Source organism: Crotalus tigris, unplaced genomic scaffold (genome assembly GCF_016545835.1).
Source record: "Crotalus tigris isolate CLP2741 ecotype Arizona unplaced genomic scaffold, ASM1654583v1 scf7180000018925.3142382, whole genome shotgun sequence".
Classification (NCBI taxonomy): Eukaryota; Metazoa; Chordata; class Lepidosauria; order Squamata; family Viperidae; genus Crotalus; species Crotalus tigris.
In genome coordinates, this window is record NW_024097278.1 from 1,337,501 (window position 1) to 1,364,589 (window position 27,089).

At 43.8% G+C, this 27,089-nt stretch overlaps 1 protein-coding gene across 5 annotated transcripts in view; it reads right to left on the minus strand.

The window, feature by feature from the left end:
• FRMD4A (FERM domain containing 4A) overlaps positions 1–27,089 on the minus strand; it is a 451,440-nt gene that overhangs the window by 212,911 nt on the left and 211,440 nt on the right. For 2 of the 5 annotated variants that reach the window (XM_039357558.1, XM_039357559.1), the window contains exon 1: positions 11,599–12,006. The exons of the other annotated variants lie outside the window; for them this stretch is intronic. In XM_039357558.1, coding sequence (XP_039213492.1) covers positions 11,599–11,757 — 159 coding nt within the window. In that variant the 5' untranslated portion in view covers positions 11,758–12,006. Of the gene's footprint in view, positions 1–11,598; positions 12,007–27,089 lie in introns of those variants that run through there. 5 annotated transcript variants of the gene reach the window in all.

The window sequence follows — 27,089 nt, forward strand, 5'->3', positions numbered from 1 at the left end:
CTATCTATCTATCTATCTATAGATATAGATATATAGATATAGATAGATTTTTTTTGGCAAAGAACAGTAGATAAAGGTCTTCACAACGCAAAGACAGACACATTGGTTATCCTCAAATTACAATCATAACTGAGCCTGGCAATTATACTGGCTAAGTGGTGAGGGTTGTAAAGTGAATCACCATGTGATTTTACACATGGTTGTTAAGCGAACACTGCAAGGTCAAGCGAACCATTGTTTGCTATGGACCGTTTCTTCCCCAGAAACTGGAAGTAAACACTGCTTTCTGGCAAAATTGTCATAAACAACAGTCATGTGATCACCGGGTTCTGCAATTGGTTATAAAGGTGGGCCAGGGGCTAAGCACCCAAAATGTGATCACATGACCTTGTGGAGGGCTGATAATTGAAACTTTGAAATGGAGTCTTAAAACCCTTTTGGGGGGGGTGTCTGTTGTGGCTTCAGTTGCTAAGCGGTCAATCGTAAGTCACCAAGCACGAGGACGACTCAAACCAATGGTCAGAGAAGAGAAAAATCAATTCCCATGATGTGTGCTTAGGGCAGAAAAGAAATTAGGAGGAGGAGGGGGGAGGGGGGAGGAGGAAGAGGGTGGTAATACATTGACAGTGTGGGAAGTCAGCCCCCCCCAAAGAAGGAAATATTAAAAGGGCAGAAAAATATATTTCCTCAAAGGCAGAAAAGCATGCCCAGTTTTTTAAATAGCCCCAAATCTCCTCCTTCAAACAGAAACTAGCTCTGTAGAAATGCAGATGTAAATAATCCAGGATGGTTGGAGGCCCCCAGCCAGAAGCTTAGGAAGACAAAGACACCTAAAATCTACATACCCCACCCAAACTCTAAGACAGGACATAATAGGATTGACCCACAGATGCCAAAGGGCACACTCAGTCTCAGGTCAGAATATGTGACACAGGAAATACAAAGCTTCAAATAGGAACAGGAAACAACTCCAAACAAAAGGCTCCAGAGGTATAAAAACCCACTCCCTACATGTGTTCTCTCTCTTTTCTTCCAGAGCCATCTTTCTGTCTGGCTTTCCTCTTCAATAAACTGCAACCTTCTTTCTAAAGCAGTTGCTGTGTTGTTTATTCCCAGCTTGGACTGAACCATGATGAAGACTTTTCCTTCAACAACAGCAAGAAGGAAAAGGTCTGCATGTGCAGAAGAGAATAATGCTGGCAATCAGAATTGAGGATGAAGGATACTGATATCCCTGTGTCTGCCTATCTCTTTCTCTCTCTTTTCTGTCTCCTACACAAGCACAATATGCTGCTGATCCATTTCTACAGAGGAATGATTGAGTCCGTCATCTGTACTTCTATAAGTGCCTGATTTGGCACCGCAACCAAACAGAGGACACACAGACTCCAACGGACAGTCTGAGAAAAAAAACAATTGCAACCAGCCTGCCTTCCATTGAGGACCTGTATACTGCACGGGCCAGAAAGAGAAAATAGCTATGGACCCCTCACATCCTGGACACAAACTGTTTCAACTCCTTCCCTTGGGATGGCGCAATAGGGCATTGCATGCCAAAATAACCAGACACAAAGACAGTTTTCCCCCCATGCCATCACTCTGCTAAACACCCAATTCCCACAGCACTGTCTTATGCCTAAGGATATTTACCTATGTAGTAGGGCTGTACTGTTACTATCCTTCTCATCTTTCCTATTACCTACTCCTGTTGGTATCTTATGTTCATCATTCTGCTCTTTGCGTCTCATGATTTATAATAATAATAATAATAGTAGTAAAGTTGGAAGGGACCTTGGAGGTCATCTAGTCCAACCCCCTGCTCGGGCAGGAAACCCTACACCATTTCGGACAAATGGCTGCCCAGTCTCTTCTTAAAAACCTCCAGTGTTGGAGCATTCACCACTTCTGGAGGCAAGCTATTCCACTGATTAATTGTTCTCACTGTCAGGAAGTTTCTCCTTAGTTCTAGGTTGCTTCTCTCCTTGATTAGTTTTCACCCGTTGCTTCTTGTCCTGCCTTCAGGTGCTTTGGAGAATAGCTTAATTCCCTCTTCTTTATGGCAGCCCCTGAGATATTGGGATTTATGATTTATAAGTTTGTTGTTTGTAGGTACACTGAGAGCTTATGCACCGGAGACAAATTCCTTGTGTGTCCAACCAAATTTGGCCAATCAAAAATATTGTAAATAGATTTTTTTCCCCCTGGATTTACCCAAATATGCCATCAGTCGCCCTTCTGTAGCCCAGCACCTTATATCTCTGTTCAGATGGTAATTCAAAATGCCTAACCAGCTGGAGAGACACCAATATGAGTAAATCTAGAGCTTGAGTTGCAACACCTAGGACTTCCCTGTTTTGGGAAGGGTGCTAAAAAAAATTTCTGGGCCCTCAAATGCAAAAGGAAATGAAATGTTGTAGAGATTCTGGAGAAGCAGAGAGAACGCCTGGCGGTTTGTCAATTCCAACTTGTCCTTCCAAGGGTTCATTTTGTTCCTTGCATGAAAACAGATGTGGATTGATGTCTCCACCTGATATTGGCCTGGATACCAGCGTGGGGGACCCCAAGGGAGACCGTCTTATATAAGACCCTTTCATAAAAAGATCTGGCATCCTCGCTTCCTGTGCGGTAAGCGGAAGAGGCGGGGGGGGGGGGAGAGGAGGGGAACCCAATCTTGAAACAATCTTAAAATGGTTTTATTTTTATTTTTTTTCTCCCCTCCCCTGGCTCCCAGACAGTCAGAAGAGAACTCTTTTGCTGCAGCCTCCCACTTCGCAGAGGAAAAGGCTGAGAAGAAATTGAAAGCAACACAAATAACACAAAGCTACTACAATTCTGGAGGAAACGCTGGTGCCCAGTTTTACAGGGGAACGTAGCTCTCCCGTTAGCCGATTCCGCTCCCTGTGACATTTTAGAAAGCCATTCAGCTGCGTTTGCCAAAATTCAAGCCCAGGGTAAGAAGACTGAATATTTTGCCAGTGTGCAGCTGCACTTTGAAGCAGAAAATTTCCCCTGATTTCCTCCTCTTCTGCATAAAACTGGTGAAACAATCTTCTTGATCCAACGTAGACACTTTGGTCCTATTCACACGCTATGCAGTTAACTGGATCGCTGCAGGAATCAATGGTTTGTATGAACCTCTTAGCTTGCTAGCCCTGGTAAAATTCATTTTGGGTTCTAAATGAAACCCAAGGCTGTTTGGGAACAAATGACATCTGTGGCCTGTAAAATGTGTAGCAAGGATTTTTTTGGCCCTTCTTGTTCTTGGGCCTTATCACCTAACATTGATAATGTTACTTAGTTGGGTAATGAAATGTCTGCAAGAAAACAACCAACCTCAGAGAACACCGAATATTTCACCATCCTCCTCCTCCTCCTCCTCCTCCTCCCCTCTTCATAGCACTGATTATGTTCCCTAGTGGGGTAATGAAACGCCTGCAAGAAAACAACTAAGCTCAGATGGCAACAAGCATCCAACAGTTTAACCCTGAGCTACATATATCAACATTATCAATAGTACAGATCAATATTCTATCCCAGTGGTGGCGAACCTATGGCATGGGTGCCAGAGGCAGCACTCAGAGCCCTCTCTGTGGGCACCCGCGCCGTCGCCCCAGTCCTAGGCCTTCAGCTGGGTGTTATAAAACCTTTTCGCTTTAGGCCTCCGCCGCCGTGTGCAAAAAAAAAAAAAAAGGTTCAATCAATCAGTCAATTTCAACTTCTTGCGGGGAAAAAATGATCTTGCAAAGTTGGAATTGATTGATTGAACTTTTTAGTCCCACCCAGTCTGCCATTACCACCGCAACCACGCCCACTCAATGGGCCACACCCATCCAATTGGCCACACCCACCCAGCATAAGTGGGTTTTGGGTTGTAGTTTGGGCACTTGGTCGCTCAAAGGTTCGCCATCACTGTTCTATCCATCGTATTTCTGTTTGCCCGCTCTCTCTATCTCCTTTTACATGTTTCTCCTGTGACCATGCTGAGGGGAGTTAAGTTCTTCCAGTCCTGTTTGTGATGGCCCAGACCCCACAATCGCACCACTGCAGGTTTTGCGTATATATTGGGTTTTTTTTGTCTTTTTGTCTTTCAGAAATAGAAAGTCAAATAGCAAATTCTCTAGGAAGCATTTGCCTTTTATGCAGCCACTAGGATAATTCAGCAAATGACTGCTTTGAGAGGCAGTTAATTGGCCATCCTATCTTGCTGGCATGCTGAAGTCAGCCAATTGCACAGATGGGTCAAGGATTCAGGCAACTGTGTTGTCCAAAGGGGGACATAGTATGACAAAGCTAATCTCTGCTCCAGTGGCCTTAATCTCGCTCTCTGAATAAACAATTCTCTGCTAGCGTCAAGCCCAGGACCTTAATTTTTGCGCTTAACAGCAAGACTGTGGAAAGCATTGGAGAATTGCTTTGCAAAACACACCCCGGTGTACAGAGAGTGAAAACAGCTGTATCTTCTGGATGGCTCTCTTTTCAAGCTGATCCGAATTGCACCGGCACGTGCAGACAACACTTCCATTGGGGAATGAAGCCCGTGGATTCGTGCATGGTCCAACCTGCTGGAAACACCTTCTGAAGCAGTGGCACCAACTTTGCAGAAGAGGTGGCTCTAACTCAGTGTTTCTCAACCTTGACAATTTTAAGGCATGTGGACTTCAACTCCCAGAATTCCACAGCCAGCATTGCTGGCTGTGGAATTCTGGGAGTTGAAGTCCACATGCCTTAAAATTGTCAAGGTTGAGAAACACTGCTCTAACTTGATGCTTCCCTTAAATTGACATGTTTGATAAAACATCTCTTTTAAATGCGTTGTACAGTGCAATTAACAACTGCGTGCCAGAAACCCCTGGAGAATACACAATCAAAGCAGGGGGTTGTGAATTTAGCTCTCTTGAAGCTTCCAAGAAATTGAAATAGTTCTGTCAAACGCCGGGGAAATCAGGAAATCCAGACGGTTGCAATGAACCATACGAAAGAACATACGAAGAACGATTACAGGAATTGCGTACGTCTAGTTTTGTGAAAAGAAGGACTAGGGATGATATGATAGCAGTGTTCCAATATGTGTGAGGCGCTGTCACAAAAAAGAGAGGGTCAACCTATTCTCCAAAGCCCTTGAAGGCAGGACAAGAAGCAATGGATGGAAACCAATCAAGGGCAAAACCAACCCAAGGAGAAATTCCTGACAATGAGAACCATGACCAATTATCCAGTGGAACGACTTGCCTCCAGAAGTTGTGGGCGCTCCATCACTGGAGGCTTTTAAGAAGAGATTGGAGAGCCACTTGTCTGAAATGGTAGAAGGTCTCCTGCTTGAGCAGGGGGTTGGACTAGATGACCTCCAAGGTCCCTTCCAACTCTGTTATTCTGTTTTGTTTTGTTCTGAATATAATAATTTATTGCAAGCTCTCTATAAGAATCTGAACTACTAAAAGTCAAAGCAAATTGGCAGTAAGAGTCAACAGTATTCAAGGTGAACTGGACTTAGATCTCTTGTGGGCATCTAAACCAGGGGTCCCCAACTCCCGATCCATGGACCAGTATTGGGCCGCGGCATGCCAGCAGCTGGTCTGCAGAAACAAGCAAAGCCCCATCCGTGGAATGCAGGCAGCACACAAAACCACGCACTCTCGGTCCATGGAAAAACCTTTCTTCACGGAACCGGTCCCTGTTGCCCAAAAGTTTGGGGACCTCTGATCTAGACTGATGATGTGTCTGACCCCTCCCTCGGGCTCAACCTGATCTTTTCCTACATCTTCTGTGAATCTTCTTCAGCTTTGGGGAGACTGGCAAACTGGGATTTCCCATGGCCTAAATCAGTGGTGGCGAACCTATGGCACGGGTGCCAGAGGCGGCACTCAGAGCTCTCTCTGTGGGCACACGTGCCGTCGCCCCAGTCCTAGGCCTTCAGCTGGGTTTTATAAAACCTTTTCGCTTTAGGCCTCCGCTGCCGTGTACAAAAAAAAGGTTCAATCAATCAGTCAATTTCAACTTCTCGCGGGGAAAAAAAAAGATCTTGCAAAGTTGGAATTGATTGATTGAACTTTTTACTCCCACCCAGTCTGCTGTTACCACCGCAGCCATGCCCACCCAATGGGCCATGCCCACCCGGCACCCGATGATGCATAAGTGGGTTTTGGGTTGCAGTTTGCACACTCGGTCTCTAAAAGGTTCGCCATCACTGGCCTAAATACAGAAGCTGCCCCAATGACTTTGATAAAGAATTCTCAAGAATTCGGCTTTCTGATTAGCGTTAATGTGTTCCCCTGCATTAAAGTTAATTCTTTCAACGTTACTGTCTTTGTCTCTGCTTGGGATGTCAGTTTAAATGGATCGAATTGTTTTGCCTGTACCAGGGATCTTCAAACTTGGTCCTTTTATGATTTGTGGACTTCAACTCCCAGAATTCCTCAGCCAGGCATGCTGCCTGAAGAATTCTGGGAGTTGAAGTCCACAAGTCATAAAAGGGCCAAGTTTGAAGACCCCTGGCCTACACTGGAAGTAGTCTTTTGCTGTATGGAAATAGACTAAAACGGATTTCTGACATGTGAGCAAGACAACTTCAAGCTAGATAAAAAAGACCAAGCCTCAGTTCCTAATAGGGCTGTTGTTAAAGAAATGGAATTCTTGCGTCTCTCCAGCCTTAATCCAACTCTTTAATACAGATAGTCCTTGATTTACAACCACAATTTGGACAAGGATTTCCATTGCTTAGCAAGGCGGTTGTTAAGTGAATCGCCACCAGTTTTACCACCTTTTTTATCATGGTTGTTAATGCGAATCACTCCAGTCATTAAGCGAATCATGCCGTCGTTAAGTGAATCTGGCTTTCCCCATTGACTTTGCTTATTGAAAGCTGGCTGGGAAGGTTGCCAATGATTTTTAATAAATATATATTAATATTGGAGTATTTATTAATTATCTGCATTGCAGCTTTCTTCGGCGTCCAGCCAAAGACGCTTGTCACAAGATGAGCAGCTTTACAAATTAAAATAAATAAATGTTTTCTGCATTTTATCTCGCCTTTGGCAAGTCAAGCCAAATTCAAACGCTGAGCCCTTGGGAAGAGGGGAAGCTGCAAGGCCCATAATTCACCTTTCTTTGCTGTGTTTAATAGCTCCTTATCAGCTGTGCCATAAAAGGGCAACTTGCCAGCATTTCTGCAGTTATGTGTTTTTCTCAGCAGTTACAATCATCATGTCACAATGCCAGCAAATAACAGAATAACAGAGCTGGAAGGGACCATGGAGGTCTTCTAGTCCAACCCCCAGCTCAAGCAGGAGGCTCTATACCAGGGATAGGCAACCATGGCTCTTTTTTGACTCGTGGACTTCAACTCCCAGAATTCCTGAGCCAGCCACGCTGAGGGGAAAGGGGAGAGGTTTCCAAGCTGAGCCATGCTGGCTCAGGAATTCTGGGAGTTGAAGTCAAAGAGTCATAAAGCGGCCTAGGCCCAGGCCAGAGGTAGGCAACCTTGGCTCTTTTATGACTCGTGGACTTCAACTCCCAGAATTCCTGAGCCAGCCATGCTGAGGGGAAAGGGGAGAGGTTTCCAAGCTGAGCCATGCTGGCTCAGGAATTCTGGGAGTTGAAGTCAAAGAATCATAAAGCGGCCTAGGCCCAGGCCAGAGGTAGGCAACCTTGGCTCTTTTATGACTTGTGGACTTCAACTCCCAGAATTCCTGAGCCAGCCAGGCTGAGGGGAAAGGGAGAGGTTTCCAAGCTGAGCCATGCTGGCTCAGGAATTCTGGGAGTTGAAGTCAAAGAGTCATAAAGCGGCCTAGGCCCAGGCCAGAGGTAGGCAACCTTGGCTCTTTTATGACTTGTGGACTTCAACTCCCAGAATTCCTGAGCCAGCCAGGCTGAGGGGAAAGGGAGAGGTTTCCAAGCTGAGCTATGCTGGCTCAGGAATTCTGGGAGTTGAAGTCCACGAGTCATAAAAGAACCAAGGTTGCCTATCCCTGCCCTATACCATTTTAGACAAGTGGTTGTCGAATCTCTTCTTAGTTGTAATTATGGTTAGACGTTGTGGCAGTGGTTGGATTGTGATGGGGTACATTTGTAAAGTCATGAGAGGATGAAGGTTGGGAAGGGGTTGCCTAGGAGCTGGGGGCTGGCATGTATCAGGTGTCCCTGCCAATGGGGAAAAAAGGCCCGTTCAATGTTCTGCAGAGTTGGATTGCAGTCCAGAAAACACCAGCTTTGTTCCACTTTCCAACAAACAGCGGGAGAGCCAGGAACAGCAACAATTTAACTTTGAAAATTGCATTCATGCCATGGCGCCAGTCCAGGACTCATTCGTTGCCACAAAACCCGCCTGCAGCTCTATTTCTGGGCCATCAGAGAACCGGAGAATTTGCAGACCAGATTCAAAAATAAGCAGAGGGAAAAATATGCATCCTAATACAAAACTAAAATGAGAGTTTAGTGAGCAGGATTTTTTTTTTTTAAAAAAAAATAGATAGCTCTGTTTGTAGGTCAAAACAAACATGGAGAATTTGGGGTTATAGCAAACATAGCCCCAAACCGTCAAATCAAGATTTGCTTTCCAGGTTAGAAATCCACCTTCTGTGTGAAACTGACTAGGTAAGACTCAGATCATTTCATAAGAATAACTGATCTAGAAGGCTGAAGACAAGAAACTGAAGGCTAGAGATAGGAGGGGGGGGCAGCTGTAAGGGTGGAGCAGCCAGTTCAGATTACTAGATGGAAAAGAAAGGAAATCCTTTTCTTTCTTTTGAAAAAAAAAAACCACAAATATGTAAATAGGTCATTCAGACATGTAGTTAGCTAGTTAGAGCACTTGCCAACATCTCAATTGGGACAGGAAACCTTTTCCTTCCCTAAAAGCATTTTACAATCAAAGCTAGGCAAAAAAAAAAAAAAAAAAGCAGAGTATAGCTAGTGCAGGGCCCACCCCTTCCTTCAGAACTTCACTCCCGCCATGTTGTTTTTTCCCCTGTTTGAGATACTTGTAAGGCAGTGGTTCTCAACCTTTTTATATGGCGACCCTGGTCATAAGGACGCGGCGTGCATGTGCGCCGCCCCCCATGCACAGCGCGCGTGCATGGTGGTGCCCCCATGTGCAGCGCGCATGCGCGGCGGCGCCCCCTGAGGGAAAAAATGGAGGATTGCGTTGTTTGGCGACCCCCGTAAAATGGTCGTTCGACCCCAAATGGGGTCGTGACCCAAAGGTTGAGAACCGCTGTTGTAAGGTGACCAACCGTCCTCCTTTAGGGAGGACAGTCCTCCTTTTGTGAGTTCTGTCCTCCCTCGAAAAGCGTCCTCCTTCATGTCCTCCTTTTCGATATTTGAAGACTAATCTGCAGGGCTTTTTTTTTCTCATAGAATGCTCAGAACGGCGTTCCGGCACCTTTTTTTGATGTTTTTTTTTCAACTTTTGCATGAGCTGGGCTACTCCCCCTATTGACTTTCGAAAGCCAATAGGAATTGCTGCTGAGCGCGCCAAAACATCCAGCCGGCAAACTTTGCACATGTAAGTTGTCTGCAGCTAAGGCGAATTGGCAGGAACCTTGCACCCCTCCCTGCTACCCAACTACACCATCTCCTAGTTCAGTGGTTCTCAACCTGTGGGTCGGGACCCCATTTGGGGTCGAATGACCATTTCACGGGGGTCGCCAAACAAGGCTGTCTGCCATTTTTTTCCCCTTTTCTTTGGCCACGCCCCTGGCACCCGGTGATATATAAGTGGTTGGGGGTCACCACAACATGGGGAACTGTATTATGGGGTTGCGGCATTAGAAAGGTCGAGAACCAGTGTTCTAGTTAGTCCCGAAGATAACTGGAGGAGACTGGAGCAGCGACACCACGGTAACTTTCTCTTGATAATTTGGCCCTGGTAGGGCAATAATGGCTGCGGGCGCAAGAGGCAGGGGCGGTGGGGTTGCTGCGGGCGGGGATATGAGGGGTGGTGGTGGCCGGCTGCCCCCCGTGCTGTGGGAGCCGCGGGGCCTGCTCTACATGGGGCTGCGCAGGGTGGCTGCAGGCGGGGTGTGTTAATTGTGTCCTCCTTTTCATTGTAAAAAAGTTGGTCACCTTAATACTTGCAGAGTGACATGGACACAAGTTAGAAAAAGGTCTGTTAAGTCCTCAACAATAGTGGTGGGGTGACTGCAGCCCTGCCACTTTAGAAAAGGGGGGGCGGGAGAATCTACAATCAGTATGAGTTGGAAGGGACCTTGGAGGTCTTCTAGTCCTACCCGCGGCTCAGGCAGGAAACCCTATAGCATTTCGGACAAATGGCTGTCCAGTCTCTTCTTAAAAACCTCCAGTGATGGAGCACTCACAACTTCTGGAGGTTAGTCGTTCCTCTGGTTAATTGTGAATGTGGAGAGGGAAGGATGGCTGGATGGGTGGAAAGGAGAAGTTATGGCAAGGCATGAGGACCTCTTGAAGGCATTTGACCCAGAGAAACCTTAGCTTGAGCTACACCACTAAAGATCACCATCAATTTAAGAATCCACTCCCATCTCCCATCGGTGATCCTCTACTTTAACAGTACATAGAGCTAAGGAAGAGCTGGACTATCAGTAATTTTTCTTTGCTCTTCCTCTTGAAGGATTTTCACTCCAGTAGATCATTTATAAGAACTTTGCAAACAAAAAACAAAAACAAAAACATATATGAGTATAAAAGTTCTTCCCTCCCTGCTTATCCTCCTCAGTTCCCATCTTCTCTTCTGCTATGCCTTTAAGATTGCTAGCTTGCGGGCAGCATCTGCATTCATGTTCCAGACGAAGAGAGCAAACAGCATCCATTAATATAAAATGGAGAGGATCAAAAACTCCTCCTAGGCAAACATGCTGAAAAATTTGCATCCCGGACTTTTGTATTTCAAGTTGTAAGTGTGTCCTCTTTGCACACCCCTGAACCTTGATCAAGAGCTGTATCAGGAAAATTGCACTTCTAAAATCCAATTTACTGGAGATTTCAGCACAGAATTCAGCAAAGCCAGAAAGGACCAGTCTGAGCTATGTTGCTTTCTATGAAGAACACTAAAAGAATGTTTTTTTTTTTTTTATCACCACATTACAAAAAAAGATGTTGAGGCTTTGGAAAAAGCGAAGAGAAGAGCAACTAAGATGATTAAAGGCCTGGAGACTAAAATATATGAAGTACGGTTGCAGGATTTGGGTCTGGCTAGCCTAGAGAAAGGAAGGATACAGGTGACATGATAGCAGTATTCCAGTATTTGAAGAGGGGGGCCAACTTATTTTCCAAAGCAGCAGAAGGCAAGCCAAGAAACAATGGATGAAAAATAATCAAGGAGAGAAGTAACCTGGAATTAAGGAGAAACTTCCTAACAGTGAGAATAATTAATTGGTGGGAAAACTTGCCTCCAGAAGTTGTGGGTGCTCCATCACTGGAGTTTCTTAAGAGAAGACTGGACAGACACCTGTCTGTAATGATCTAGGGTCTCCTGCTTGAGCAGGGGGTTGGACTAGAAGACCTCCAAGGTCCCTTCCAGCTCTCTTTCGACTGATTGGCTTTTCTAGGAATTTCTCTCTTCTAAAGACATGCAAATGGTTTACAACTTCCCTTCCATCCCCCAATTTTAAACAGAGTTTACTCTACCTGGTACACTGCTCTGGAGATGCACCATGGCTTAAGCATCAGACGTACAATCTGGAGATGTCTGAACCGGTCAGTACCCAGGACTCGTGAAGTCAGATTCCAGGCTATGGAATGCCAACTGAATAGAAGATCTTCAAATCTAACAGGCACAGCTGCCATGCCAACTCACAAAGCAGAAGAACTGGCTCTGGTCCTCTCGGTGGTTTGCTAAGTTTTCAGACTTCTATGAAACGAAGTTAAAATGTCAGCGTGATTTTTCCGTGAAAGAAAAGAAAAAAGACAACCCTGAATCAAGCCCAAATTTCGTTGGTGGTGGTCATTCCAGGAGAGAACAATTTCTCTCAGTGTCCTCAGGGTGTACAGCTCGTCCCTTTAATGCCAAAAAAATAAAAAATAAAAATCTTCTTTTGCTACAAAAGGAATTTCTTATCTTTTAAAAAGTCAGCCTCCTGGTACATGACGCTGCTTTCTGCACAGTTCCACGCCGGGGAACTAAAGTTGCGAATTGAAATCTGGGCTCATTACTTAGCTTCCAAAATGCCAGAATTCTGTCCAGAGACGATGGAAAACAAGCCTCTTTTTTGTCTGGCTGACTCCTTGACTGCCAACATTCTCAAGGCATTCCATTTTCTGTTTAACTCTTGAAGATGCAAAATAGAACTGCTGGAAAATTACCTTCCCACCCGTGTTTATGTGTGCATATGTATAGGTCTCTCGTGTATACGTGTGCATGTATAACTTACACCGCTGCTGGAAAGTGAGACGTTGGGAATGCTTAGTGTGTTTCAATTGCAGCCCATCCTTAAACTTTGTGGGATAAAATGACTTCCGGATGTCAGTTCACTGAAATCCCATTAATCCACCCACAGAAGTCAAACAAACTGAATGTCCTGGGTGCTCTCTGAGCTTGGTGGTTTTCTAGCAGACATTTCATGACCCAAACTAGGTAACATCATCAGTGCTACACAAGAGCACCCCAGTCGACAAACCCCAGCCCCTTCTAGCACTGATGATGTTCCCTAGTGTCAGCCCCCCCCCCCCCCGAGAAAGAAATATTCTTGGAAATATTTAAAAGGCAGAATATATTTCCCTAAAGGATTTTAAAAGCAAAACCAACCCTGCCCCCAAGTCTCTCTGTCCCAAACAGAAGCCAAGTTTGCAGAATTGCAGATGTGATAATCTTGTCAGAAAGACTGGAATCAGGAAACTGGGATTAGGAAGAAAGATCCCTAGAATCAACAAACCAAAAATCTAAGAGTCATCAGCCACAGCCCTAGGGAAGCAGGATTGACCTTTGGGACATCATAGGATTAACCCACCACCATCAGAATACCAGAAAGGCATACTCAAGACTCAGGTCAAAGTTCATGCCACAGGAACAATTCCAAACAAAAGGCTCCAGAGGGTATAAAAACCCACTCCCTACATGTGCTCACTCTCTTTTCTTCCAGAGCCATCTTTCTGTCTGGCTCTCCTCTTCAATAAACTGCAATCTTCTTCCTAAAGCAGTCGCCATGTTGTTTATTCCCAGCTTGGACTGAACCATGATGAAGACTTTTCCTTCAATACTAGGTTGGTCATGAAAGTTCTGCAAGAAAACCATCAAGCTCAGAGAACAGCAAGGACCCCTCATTTCAATCCTAAGCTACAAATATTCTCCTCTATTGAAACTGGATGCTGCATCTTTCATCATCCTCATAAGCAGCAGCAAACTCTTCCCTGCATCTGAAAGAAATATGATTCTTAGTTTAAAGAATGTCCAGATCTCTGGAAAGGACAGCTGACCTATGGCTTCCTCCACCATTTTTGAATCATGGCTAGGGCTACCAACAATCAACTGAGGTCACAGGACAAGATGAAGCCAGGCAGGACTTTAAGGACACCTTTCCCATCTTGGAAGGCTTATTTGTTTATCTATATTTATATCCCACCTTTGCTTTTTTATATATAAATGAGTCAAGGTGGCAAACATATCTCCTTCTTTGGCCTCTATACCCCACCCTGAGAGGTAGGTTGGGCTGAGAAAATGTGACAGGTCCAGGGTCATTCCTTTGGCTTAAGGCAAGACTAGAACCCACAGACCTCTTTTGCTTATAGAGATTAGTTACAGTCAGCTAGTTATTGTTGTTTCTAGATCATAAACTACCATTTTAATTTCCTCATATAATGTATGGCTCCCAGGGAGCCCTTTATAGGGTATCTGTTAAAGTTCTTAGACTGCAGGGAGATCCAATCTGTCAACCCTGAAGGAAATCAACCCAGACTCTCCTTTGGAAGGACAGACCCTGAAGCTGAAGCTCAAAGACTTTGGCCACCAAAGGAGAAGAGAGGACTCCTTGGAGAAGACCCTGATGTCAGGAAAGACAGAAGGCAAAAGGAGAAGGGGACGGCAGAGGAGGAGATGGTTAGATGGTGTCATCGACATAATGAATGTGAAGTTGGGCAAACTCTGGGAGACTGTAGAAGACAGGGGGCCTGGCATGCTGTGGTCCATGGGGTTAAACATGACTTAGCAATTGAACAACAACAATAAAGTCAACCACTTTGTCGTGTTCAAGGAAGCAAGATAGAAAAGATATCTCAACACTGCAGGCTACAGTCATGAGGTTGACTTTCAAACCCTTATTGAACATGCCAACTGGGTCCAATCACAGTTCCCTCAAAGTCTCAGGCACGTCTAATCACCTATGGTAGTTTTAAAAAAAGAAGACAGGTGCAAATCTGCCATTTCTTAAAAAATGAAGTTATAAATGCACGTATAGATGTCATCAACAAAAGTTAGGACGTAGTGTTCGAACACATCAGTGGAAAGGAGACAGGAGGGCAGTCATATAGTCCCTGATTACGCCACTGAATCTCTCCCTTAAATAATCACAATACATATTTATTTTATTGGATTAGATTGCCAAAAGACTCCAAGTAAGCCAGACATGTCAAACACAAGGCCCGGAGGCCAGATGCGGCCCACGAAGTGGTTTCATGTGGCCCGCCAAGCCATCCTGGAAACAGTGAGGGAACGGCCCCTGCTGCCTTGGGCCTGGCCCAGGCTGGCCAGGAGCCAATGTACAATTTTGTGGTGGCCATCTATGCTGAAATGCATTCAGTCTTAGCTCCACAAGGCCGTCTGGAAACAGCGAGGAACCAGCCCCTGCCGCGTCGGCCCCACCCCCTGGGTGCATGCTGGGGAGGTGTCACCTTTTGTGAGGAATGAAGAAATGGACCTTGCCTTGGCGCTTGCCCCGGTCCCACCCCCTTCTGCCAGAGACCCTCAGATCTGTCCCACTCCTACCCAGGCCCCCACAGGCACCCTTGACGTGAACGATGTAGAGCTGGCCATGCCCACCCAGTAGGCCACACCCTCTCCATCCACACCCACCCAGTAGGCTGCACCCACCCTGGCTGCACCCACCTGGCCTCCTAAGGGCAACCGCAATGCTGATGCGGCCCTCAGTGAAATTGAGTTTGACACCCCTGAAGTAAGCCATTTAAATGCAAGTTCTCTAAACAAGCATTAAAACCATTGGGTCTCCTTGATTCAGAACAGCTTGCACAACCTCCTGTGAAGCTTTTCTGCCTGAGGGGCTCATATAATATTTAATATGGATTTACCAAAACACAAGTAAGCTGCCAGTGGAGGGAAAGAATAATAGGTCCTCACTGGAGAATTCACTCTTGAGAAAGTACTCAGATTCCCAAGGAGAAGAGCAAGAGATTCTGTGCACTTTACAACTGTGAGTGCAGAATAACAAAGGTTGGGAGGGACCTTGGAGGCCTTCTAGTCCAGCCCCCCGCTCAAGCAGGAGACTCTATGTCAGGGGTGTCAAACTCAATTTCATTGAAGGCCACATCAGCATTGCAGTTGCCCTCGGGGTGGGGGGCTGGTGGTTATGGCCAGGGTGGGTGCGGCCTACTGGGTGGGTGTGGATGGAGAGGGTGTGGCCTACTGGGTGGGCATGGCCAGCTCTACATCGTTCGCGTCAAGGGTGCCTGTGGGGGCCTGGGCAGGAGTGGGACAGATCTGAGGGTCTCTGGTAGAAGGGGTGGGACTGGGGCAAGCGCCAAGGCATGGTCCATTTCTTCATTCCTCACAAAGGGTGACACCGACCCAGCATGCACCCAGGGGGCAGGGCCAACGCAGCAGGGGCTGGTTCCTCGCTGTTTCTAGATGGCCTTGTGGAGCTAAGACTGAATGCATTTCAGCATAGATGGCCACCACAAAATTGTACATTGGCTCCCGGCCAGCCTGGGCCAGAGCCAAGACAGAGGGGCCGTTCCCTCACTGTTTCCAGGATGGCTTGGCGGGCCACATGAAACCACTTCGCGGGCCGCATCCGGGCCTTGTGTTTGATATGTCTGCCCTATATCTTCAGACAAGTGGCTGTCCAGTCTCTTCTTGAAAACCTCAGCATTCTTCAAAATGAAAAAGGTCTTCTGCAGCCTCGACATAAGCCTAAAACTGAAAATCAGGCTGGTCAGATGCTATGTTTTTTCTATCCTGCTCTATGGAGTAGAAAGTTGGTCTCTGACAGAAGGCCACCTGAAGAGACTAGAAGCATTTGAAATGTGGATTTACAGACAGCTGTTACATATAAGCTGGGCTGACAAAAAATCAGAAATGAGGTGGTGATAAGCCGCCTAGGAAAGCCAAGGGAAATCATCAAAACAATTAAAAAACGAAAATTAGAATATTTCAGACATGTGACACGACACCCAGAAAAATACGGCCTACTCCATTTAATCCTCCAGGGAAAGATCGAAGGCAAACGAGGTCCAGGCAGAAGAAGAACACCATGGCTTCAAAATCTAAGGGACTGGTTTGGATAAAACTCAGCAGAACTTTTTCGTGCGGCTGTTGATAAAAACAGGATCGCCAACATGATCGCCAACGTCCGATAACGGATAATGGCACAACAAGAAATAGAAGATGGAGCACTTAGTTCTGGAGGAAAGCTGTCCCACTGATTAATTGTGAATGTGGAGAGGGAAGGATGGCTGGATGGGTGGAAAGGAGAAGTTATGGCAAGGCAAGAGGACCTCTTGAAAACATTTGACCCATGGACACCTTGAGTTGAGCTACACCACTAAAGATCACCACCAGCTTAAGAATCCACTCTTTCCTCCATCGGTGATCCTCTATTTTAACAGTACATGGAGCTAAGGAAGAGCTGGATTGCCAGTAATCTTTCTTTGCTCTTCTCCTTGAAGGATTTTCACTCCAGTAGATCATTTATAAGAACTTTGAAGAAAAAAAAAAGCACCACCAATGTTGGAATACTCACAACCTCTGGAGACAAACCATTCCAGTGATTGTTCTCACTGCCAGGAAATTTCTTCGTAGTTTTAGGTTGGATCTCTCCTTCCTTGATGGAAGAGAGGACTTGCTCTTGATTATAGCAACATTTTCTACAAAGTGCTGTTCTTGAAAGAAAACAGCATTTGTCGAATCCATGGCGGTCTCTGAACTTGGCTGTTTTCTTATCCAACTAGTTAGAATCAACAGTGCTAGAAGCAAACCCTACTCCCTTCTAGCACTGATGAGGTCTATGGAGATTCTTAGTCATCCAGGTCATGGTTGTCCCAAAGGTTCTTTTTTCAAAAAAAGTCCACTTGCCTCTTTAAAAAAAGCACCTTTGGGATAGCCCTGATGATGTTACCTAGTTGGGTGATGAAACATCTGCAAGAAAACAACCAAGCTCAGAGAACAGCAAGGATCCCACTCTCCTCCTCCTCCTCCTCCTCCTCCTCCTCCTCCTCCTCCTCCTCTCCTCTTACTGCCTGATAATGTTATCTAGCTGGGTAATAAAACATCTACAGAAAAACATCTGCAGGAAAACAATCAAGTTCAGGGGACACCAAGCAACTCACATATTCTTATCTACTGGTGCTGTCTATTGATGTTGCAGATAAGGGCTATCTTCATGTGCCTTCCAAGACATCTCTTGTAGATTAAATTTGGAACATTGACAGTTCTAGCAAGCACAATAGAACAATGGTGGCGAACCTATGGCACGCATGCCAGAGGTGGCACTCAGAGCCCTCTCTGCGGGCATGCGCGCCATGCTCCAGAAATGGCAACCGTCCCTCTTCAACCAGCCTCCCGCTAACTCACCGAGGTCCCACCGGATGCATCCCAGCATGGCTGGTTTCCCTCCCCCCGCCCTGCCTCATCTTGTCTTGCCTCACCCCACAGGATGAGCCTCCTGCCCACTGTCCCACCTGCCAGAGACCCCCTGGATCTCCCCCAACCCTGCCCAGCCCCCACAGGTGTCCCTCCCCACAAGCAACATCAAGGTGACCACGCCTACCTTGGCCACATCCGCCCAGTCTGCCATGACCACCACAGCCACGCCCACCCAGAGGGCCACCCTCACCTGGCACCCGGTGATAAATAAGTGGGTGTTGGGTTGCAGTTTGGTTACTCGGTCTCTAAAAGGTTCGCCATCACTGCAATAGAACATCTCTAGATATGGAGCTCTTGCCTTAAGTCCCTGAAGGAGTAAACCTATGGTCCCACCCAAGAATGCAGGGGCCTTACGTCACAAGACACGAGCCCTTACTATCTCCCACATTCAACCAGGGGCTACATCATGTTCATTCATGCTGGCTTTGGAAAAGGAGCTTGTAGCATTCAGTTCAGCTAATGTAAAGGTGTCAGGCAGATAGATCTCATTTTTGATCACGGTGTGTTGTTAATTATTTGCACAGCTCAAAATCGCGTTCCTTTTTAAAGTTTTAAACCTTTAGCCTTTGAGCTTCTTCTTCTTTTTTTTAAAAAAAAAGTAGCAATGGTATGATCGCATTATATTGGGAGTTAATATATGGATGTTCAGCTCACAAGACGACCCCATAGTGCTGTTGTGCTTTGATCTTGTTCTTAAAAGAAATGGAAGGCCGGCATTTTCTTAGCTTGGCAATTGACTTCTGTCTCATTAATAAGAGATTTTCCTTTCATGAGATTCCACAAAAGGCCTAGTTAGATCAAAGCGCCATGTATAGAGACATCCACTTGAAACTCCCAAGCATGGCTTTGTCTGTGGGTCATAGCCAGTGGTGGGATTCAAATATGTCAACAACCGGTTCTCTGTGTGGATGCCGTTTCCGGAAGTCCGTTCTGGGCCTGAGCAACAAAAAATTATAACCAGTTCTGCCGAAGTGGTGCAAACCAGCTGAATCCCACCACTGGTCATAGTCCACCCAGAATGTTTGCCTCTTTCATTGCAATACAGTTAGTCCTTGACTCACAACGATTGGTTTAGTGGCTGTTCGAAGTTACAACGGCACTGAAAAAAGTGTCTTATGACTGTTTCCCCCTCTTATGACCATTGCAAGATTCTCAGGTCATGAGATCAAAATTCAGACACTTGGCAACTGACTCACATTTATGATGGTTGCAATATCCTGGAGTTATGTGATCCTCTTGTGCAGAGAAGAGCAGCAAAGATAATTAGGGGACTGGAGGCTAAAACGTATAAAGAACGGTTGCTGGAATTGGGTATGTCTAGTTTAATGAAGAGAAGGACTACGGGTGATATGACAGCAGTGATCCAGTATCTGAGGGGCTGCCCCAAAGAAGAGGGAGTCAAGCTATTCTCCAAAGCACCTGAGGGCAGGACAAGAAGCCAGGGATGAAAACTAATGAAAGAGAGAAGCAACCTAGAACTAAGAAGGAATTTACTGACAGAACAATTAACAAGTGGAACAACTTGCCTCCAGAAGCGGTGAATGCTCCAACACTGGAAGTTTTTAAGAAGAGATTGAACAGCCATTTGTCTGAAATAGTACAGGGTTTCCTGCCTGAGCAAGGGGTTGGACTAGATGACCTCCAAGGTCCCTTCCAACTCTGTTATTCTATTCTATTCTATTCTGTTCTGTTCCGTTCCATTCCATATTCCATTCCATATTCTATTCCATTCCATTCCATATTCCATTCCATATTTAATTTAATTCTATTCTATTCTATTCTATTCTATTCTATTCTATTCTATTCTATTCTATTCTATTCCATATTCCATTCCATTCCATATTCTATTCCATTCCATTCCATATTCCATTCCATTCCACATTCTATTCTATTCTATTCAGCATTCTATCTATTCTATTGTGATCTTCTGACAAGCAAAGTCAATGAGGAAGCCAGATTCACTTAACAACCGGGTTACTAACTTAATCACTGCAGTGATTCACTTAAGAACTGTGGCCAGAAAGGTCGTAAAATGGGGCAAAATTAGATTTAACAACCGTCTTGCTTAGTAACAGAACATCTGAGCTGGTCGTTAAGTCGAGGACTACCGGTAATGGCTTTTCACTATGATAGGGATTAGTAGCTGACATTTGAAGCTGAAGTGAACAATGTTGATTCATTCGCCAGCTCTTTCGTTTTGAGAAGTATATCCAACTAGCTGTAAAATCCATTGCAAACCAGCAAAAGGATTCCACTATAATCTGGAATGTCCTATAGATTAACATTATGCTTCCTGTCGTTCTGTAGACTAAGATTAAGATGTAGCATTTCCAAGCAGCTCAATCGATTGGTGGAATTACATTGTGCGGGTTTTTTTTAAAAAAAATGTTTTTAACTTCCTCACAAGAGAACCGATCAAGCCACAGAAACATCTGCCTCCTTGAAGCTTCAGTTTTTGTTCATTTGTTGATGAATGTTGGTGGTGGGATGGATTGCCAATTTCCCTGAAGGAAACCAGAAGCCCGTGGGGTACTGATTAAGTTGGAGGGAAATTGAGGAAAGGGGTTTTAAAAGTTTGAGCATACGTGGCATGCTCAGATGGGGAATCGGGATGTAAAATGGATGTCAAGAAGGATGTGGCGAAGAGGAAAAATTTTAAAATGTTCTATCGCAATTATTCCATATTAAATGTATTCGTTACACATATTTCTATACTGCCCAGCTTCCAAAATTCCTGGTCGCATACAAATATAAATGAAAAAAAAAAAAAATCCCAGTATCATCCAACCCAGTGCACCAACCAGACAAGAATATGGTGTCTGTCGCTTAAGGTGTCAAATTTAGCAGAAATGGCAAATATTTCTGCTTACTTGAAGGATCACTCACAAGAAAGATATATTTCAGTTTGGAGAAGATGGATAGATTATATTCAGAATAAATATGGGATTAAAAAGTTTTATTTAGCCTATGAGTAAACTTTAGAATATTATTAATAGTTTCTTTTTTAATTTTTATTAGTTTTAGTAATTTAACAATATTGATTTGTTTATATTATGTTATAATTGGTTACTTGTATAGTTGGGTAATGTTTTTTTTAGAGTTTGATTGTTTATTTGTAACCTTGTACTCAGCTCTGTGAAGTGGGGGAGGGGGTGGGTGAGTGGATCTTGGGATGTATATTATATAAAGCTTTTCAATATATATATATAAAATAGAACAAGAATATGGTGTCCAATAGCAGTTTAAATAGGATCCACATTTAAATGCAATAAAAAAACCCAAGTATTTCAATCCCAAGAATTAGATCTTGCAAGTCATCTCTCAAAAACGTGCTCAAAGATTCAATTTGCCAGAACTATAGGTTGGGGTTTTTTGGTTTTTTGTTTTTTTTGCAATTAATGAAGGGAGAATAATGGGCTAAAGAAATTCATTGCTGCAGTGTTGATACAACATTGACACAAGAAAAGAAAACTAATCAGTAGAGGAGTAAAATTAACAAAGAGTTGCACATATATGGGGGGGAGGGAAATCAGTTGCAATCTTCATTTCCACCCACTCACCTTGCTTGCTTTTTCTACCTGGCCCTACATTTAGGTCCTGGGATCAACCATTTTTGAAGTACTTGTACCAAATATGTCCCAAAACTGCTTCCCCCCACCCCAAATAAAGTCTAGTTGTCTTTTGAAAAAGCACTTTGGGACAACTGTGACCTGGATGGCTGAGAATCTCCATGGACATTGTACCAAACATGCTTCAAAAGACTGATTCTTCCCCTCCAATCAATTCCTCAAGCCTAATTTATGACGTTGTCACATGATCATCATCCATTATGAGCCATCAAGGTGGTGTTGATTCTAAGCAACCACACAGATAGATTTTCTATCTTTCTCTAGGTCAGGGGTAGGCAACCTAGGCTCTTTTAAGACTCGTGGACATCAACTCTCAGAATTCCTGATCTGGCTGGCTCAGGAATTCTGAGAGTTGAAGTCCACGAGTCTTAAAAGAGCCAAGGTTGCCTATCTCTGCTCTAGGTAGATCTGCCTCCAACTTGACCCTCAGGTCTGGAGAACCTACACCATCTCATACAAGTGATTGTCTAGTCTTGACTTAAAGATCTCCAGTGATGGAGCACCCATGATTTCTGGAAGCAGGCTGTTCCACTGGTTGACTGTCCTCACTGTCAGGAAGTTTCTCCTTAATTCCAGGTTGCTTCTCTCTGATCAGTTTCCAACCATTGTTTCTCATCCTTCCCTCTGGTGCTTTGGTGAACAACCTGACCCCTTCTGCCTTGTGGCAGCCCCTCAGATACTGGAACACTGCTACCATATCTCTCCTATTTCTTCTTTTCTTTAGACTAGCCAGACCCTAGTGGAATGAGAATTCTAGGTTAATTTGTCCTCAATTTTCCTGAGCATCTGTGATATTCTCAGGAGCCTTCTCTGATACCCACATTCAAAAGGTTCGACATAGCTGTGCTCTAGATGCCAATCCTTCGCTCTTAGCAGACTAACGACTCATAAAATGAACAAGGATTGATCGTTACGATTCCCTTATTCCTGACTGAAAGCAGGGAATAGCAAATTATGGTGCTCAGGAGGTAAAGAACTTTAGAAAGAATTTTGGGATGTCCATGGTGGGATAAAAATCTACACGTGGCAGATGTGGCGTGGTGATGAAGGCTCTTGTCATGTTGTATGCATATAGAAAAGGGGCAAGGCTTTCATCACCATATCACTTTCACCCCCTTGCAGATGTCGACCCCCATCAACATCTGGTTGAGCCTGGTGATGGGTACCACCGAGGAGAAATATAGCTGTAGTAAAAGCAAGCATTCATATGATTGATAGAATGGCTAAAGCAATCCCTTTGTCTGCAAAGACTGACAGTTTTGTATACCACCAAAGAACAGTTATGGAATTTGAATGTTTGCACAGAGAAGACTGTAAATTCCAAGACCGTTGAAAAAATATACTCTGTTTTTCATGCATAAGACCACCTTAGGACTCTGGGAACGCATGAAGAGGACACTGAATCTGCTAATTCAGCTCTTTTTTTTTTTTAACAAGAGACAAAAGATTCATTCTTAGAATTACTCATTTCTGCAGACTGCTAATCAATTAGAATTGAATCTGCTCCTGGAAGATAGATCCTGGTCAGATAAAATATAAGAGGCAGAGACAGAGCAAGAATGATTTTTTTTTTAGAGTTATCACAGTAGGTGATTCCATAAAACAATAATCCAAAATGAATTAGGGGTTATTATGGAACCAACTGAAAATGTCACATTTATGGTGGTGATCATCAAGCATCTCAATAAACAGCCTGTAGACCACAATTCTTTACACTGTCAATTTTTTACAAGGCTACAACATTCTTTTTGGGTTTGGTTGCAACTGACTAACACAGCTACCAGTCTGGAAACTGTGGAGCATTGTGTACTATTCTTGTTGCCCCAACAAAAGATCTACCACTGTGTTGTAGTCACAATGCTGAACTTATAATAACCAGCTACCAATTCCCATTTATCTGTTAAAGCTAGCCTATCTGACAGATTTGTTATAAGGATTAAATCAGGTTAAAAACATGTACTTTAGCTCACACCCTGGAAAATGTGGAGGACACAGATACAATGAATAAATAAGCAATCAGACTCTAGCAAATGCATAAAAAGTTAACTGCTACATGATTAGTTCTCCAACTTGACTACAGGGAAAGTTGAAATATTTTTAGCTAAGAAAAAGGTGAGAAAAGGGGGGATTAGATTTATAAAATTATGCACGGTGTAGAAAAAGGGCAAAGAACTGTATTTTTTCTTTCTCTTTCAAACCATTAGAATTTGGGTCACTGAATCGTCAAAAATAGAGGACAGATAGAAAAGAATACCTGGCTATATTCTTTAGAGTGAGTCAGTCAGAAAGGACACTGGGTCTCATGAGAAGTAGTGATGGACATCAGCTAAGAGGGCTTTTAATGGCTGGTGGTGGAGGACAAGAACTCCTAAATTCCACTTGGTGATGAAAAGGTGTGGAAGATGCTGATTTTCTGATAGGTTGGCTGAATTGAGAGCAGAATTTTAGACTGGAAAATCTTTAGTCCTTATGATTTACAGAGTAAGAATTCATCTATGAATTATCCATCAGGTGGGAAGGGTCTAACTATCCCTGATCCATGGGATGTGGAGGAAGATTTTTAGTAAAGGAGCAAAGAAGGAAAGCCTCACCCCACATCCTGTCAATCAACTTCTGAGAGAATAGAATAGAATAGAATAGAATAGAATAGAATAGAATAGAATAGAATAGAATAGGAGTAGAGTAGAATAGTAGAGTACAGAGTGTAGAATAGAATAGAATAGAATAGAATAGAATAGGAGTAGAGTAGAGTAGAACAGTAGAGTAGAGTATAAAGTGTAGAATAGAATAGAATAGGAGTAGAGTAGAATAGGAGTAGAGTAGAGTATAAAGTGTAGAATAGAATAGAATAGAATAGAATAGAATAGAAATAGAAAATAACAGAGTTGGAAGGGACCTTGGAGGTCTTCTAGTCCAACCCCCTGCTCAGGCAGGAAACCCTAAACCTTTCCAGACAAATGGTTGCCCAATCTCTTCTTAAAAGCCCCCAGTAATGAGCACCCACAACTTCTGGAGACAAGCCGTTCTATTGTTGAATTGTCCTCACTGTTAGGAAGCTTCTCCTTAGTTCCAGGTTGCTTCACTCCTTGATTAGTTTCCATCTGTTGCTCCTTGTTCTGCCTTCTGGTGCTTTGGAGAATAGGTTGACCCTCTTGTCCTTGTGGCTAAGCCCACAAGACTAGCCATCTGTCACAACCCAGCCACGTTTAAAAGAGTGACGGATGGACAGACCAAATTAAATTTGAATTAAATTAATTAAGTTACAGTCATTTCTTTAATCTTCGATGCACATTTACAAGATCATCACTCCTCACCTTAAATGCAGAGGCAGATTTTTGAGATTGGTTATGGAGATAAATCAAATTATTGCCAGATGAGAAGAAAACTTGGCGGTACAGATGTGTCACTTGCTCACAACATAGACCAGATCAAGCAACAGCTCAGCGGAAGTCTAAAATTACTTTTATTAAGTCGGATTGTAGGAACGCAGTCTTCAGATCCACTTATGCTTTATGGCTTCCCTTTCTTCTATTCGTGTCAATTAAGGGGTTTCTGCTTGAGACATCTACCCACACTTTCTTGTTCTGGGTTTAAGCTCTGCTTTGCTTCTCATTTCTTTAGTAATGGATCTGTCTTCAATTTCTCAAGGTTACCTTCTTTATCTCTTAGCCTGTTCCCCAATCTCAGCATCTTAAAGGTGGGAGGACTTCAATTCCCAGTAGGACCAGCTGAGGAACTCTGGGAGTTGAAGTCCACCCATCTTAAAATTGTGGAGTTTCCGATACACTGATCTACAGGAAAGTTCTGAGTTATGGCTGTTCTCTGGAGATTTGCTGAACTCACTGGGCACTGGGGCAGTATATGCTAAATTTCATCCAGCTTCTTAAGTTAATGGTGTGAGGTAGAGGGGTTTTTTAATTACACGATTTTCCTTTTTTGAAAAATAATCGTAATCATAATCAGGATTTGCATCTAATATCAGTTGGATGGAGGGCGAGAAGCAATGGCATCTTTTGAAGTGGGTGAAACCTAATTCCATTTTAAGTCAGAAAAATGAAATTATGGTCCTCTTCCATCCAGAGGTAAACATCAAACGAGGAGACACTTAATTCTTTTGGTACCCGATTTTGCTCTGTTTTTATTTTTTTCACTCTTATTTATTGGGTTATAAATAGATCGGGGTTTTTTTTTTCCTCTTTCATGTAGAAATTCATTAGCTGCTTTGATTTCATTCATTCAAAGGCAGAACAGAAATTCAATCAATTGGACACGGAATGCATGTTGCCTTCAATTCGTTGAATTGGGCTGGGACTTCAATGTGTAGCTTGCTTGGGAGAAGAACCTTGCCTTGTTCCAGACTTTCTTTTCAACTTTCCAACCTACAGTATCTATAACCTGGGGGTTTTCTGGTTATCTTCCATCCCAGCATTAATAAGGATCCTTATAGATTGTCCTTCACTTAGGAACACTCATTTAGCAACTTCTGAAAAAAGTGACTTACAATAGTGCAGAGAAGAGCAACAAAGATGATCAGGGGACTGGAGGCTAAAGCACGTAAGGAACGGTTGCTGGAATTGGGTATGTCTAGTTTAATGAAGAGAAGGACGAGGGGTGACATGATTGCAGTCTTCTAATATTTGAGGGGTTCTTACAAAGAAGAGGGGGACAACCTATTCTCCAAAGGACCTAAAGGCAGGACCAGAAGCAATGGATGGAAAATAATCAACCTAGAACTAAGGAGAAATTTCCTGACAGTGAGAACAATTAACCAGTGGAACAACTTACCTCCAGAAGTTGTGAATGCTCCAATACTGCAGGTTTTTACAGGGCTGGCTGAGGAATTCTGGGAGTTGAAGTCCACAAGTCTTAAAGTTGCCAAGTTTGAAGACCCCTGCCCTTTAGTGAGTTCTGACACCTCACCAAGTCAATCAGGAGATGTCACCTGCCAGTTTTGTGAGCCGGAAATTGCTCCTGCCATTACAGTCTCACTGTTTCTTGCCTTTTGACCTCTGGTGTGAACCTGGATTTTTTATGATGTTGACCTTTCCATGTTTTGGTTATTACATAAGCTAACACTATGCTGTAATGTGTTCGCCTCCCAAGAAATTGGATTTTCCTTGAAAAGCAAACATAATTTCAATTCTTCTGGCTGCAGACTGGTTCTAGGAAACATTAATGTCAGTGTGTAGCAGGACACAAAACTATAAAACAAAGGAATTCACCAAAAAGATGTATAGATAGATGCAGAGGTGTCTGCAAGTGATATGAAAAAAAAAAACCCTCAAGATGGCAGCTGTGATACCCCTAAAAGCAGGCAGATTATCCATCATAGTTTCCATCTTTTTTTAACCATCCCCAGTAGACTTTCCTAGCTAGATAGACAGATCCAAAGACAAATAATTAAAAAGCTCATTTCTAAAACCTTTTAATGAGCTTCAGCTATTCTCGTTATAAACCCAAATCCAACCCGCCAGAAGTTTCTGCTAATGAGAAGGGACTTGTTAATCAGTCCCAATAAACCAAGAATAGCTTTAAAAAAACCCAACAACACTCCCCAGCTCCACAGAAATAGAATATTCAGTGGATGATATCTTGAGCAGACTGTCTTGGTCTTGCTCACATCTAATGGCAAGCCCCAAAACAAATCACATTATAGCTTAATTGTCCCTTTCCAAGGAATA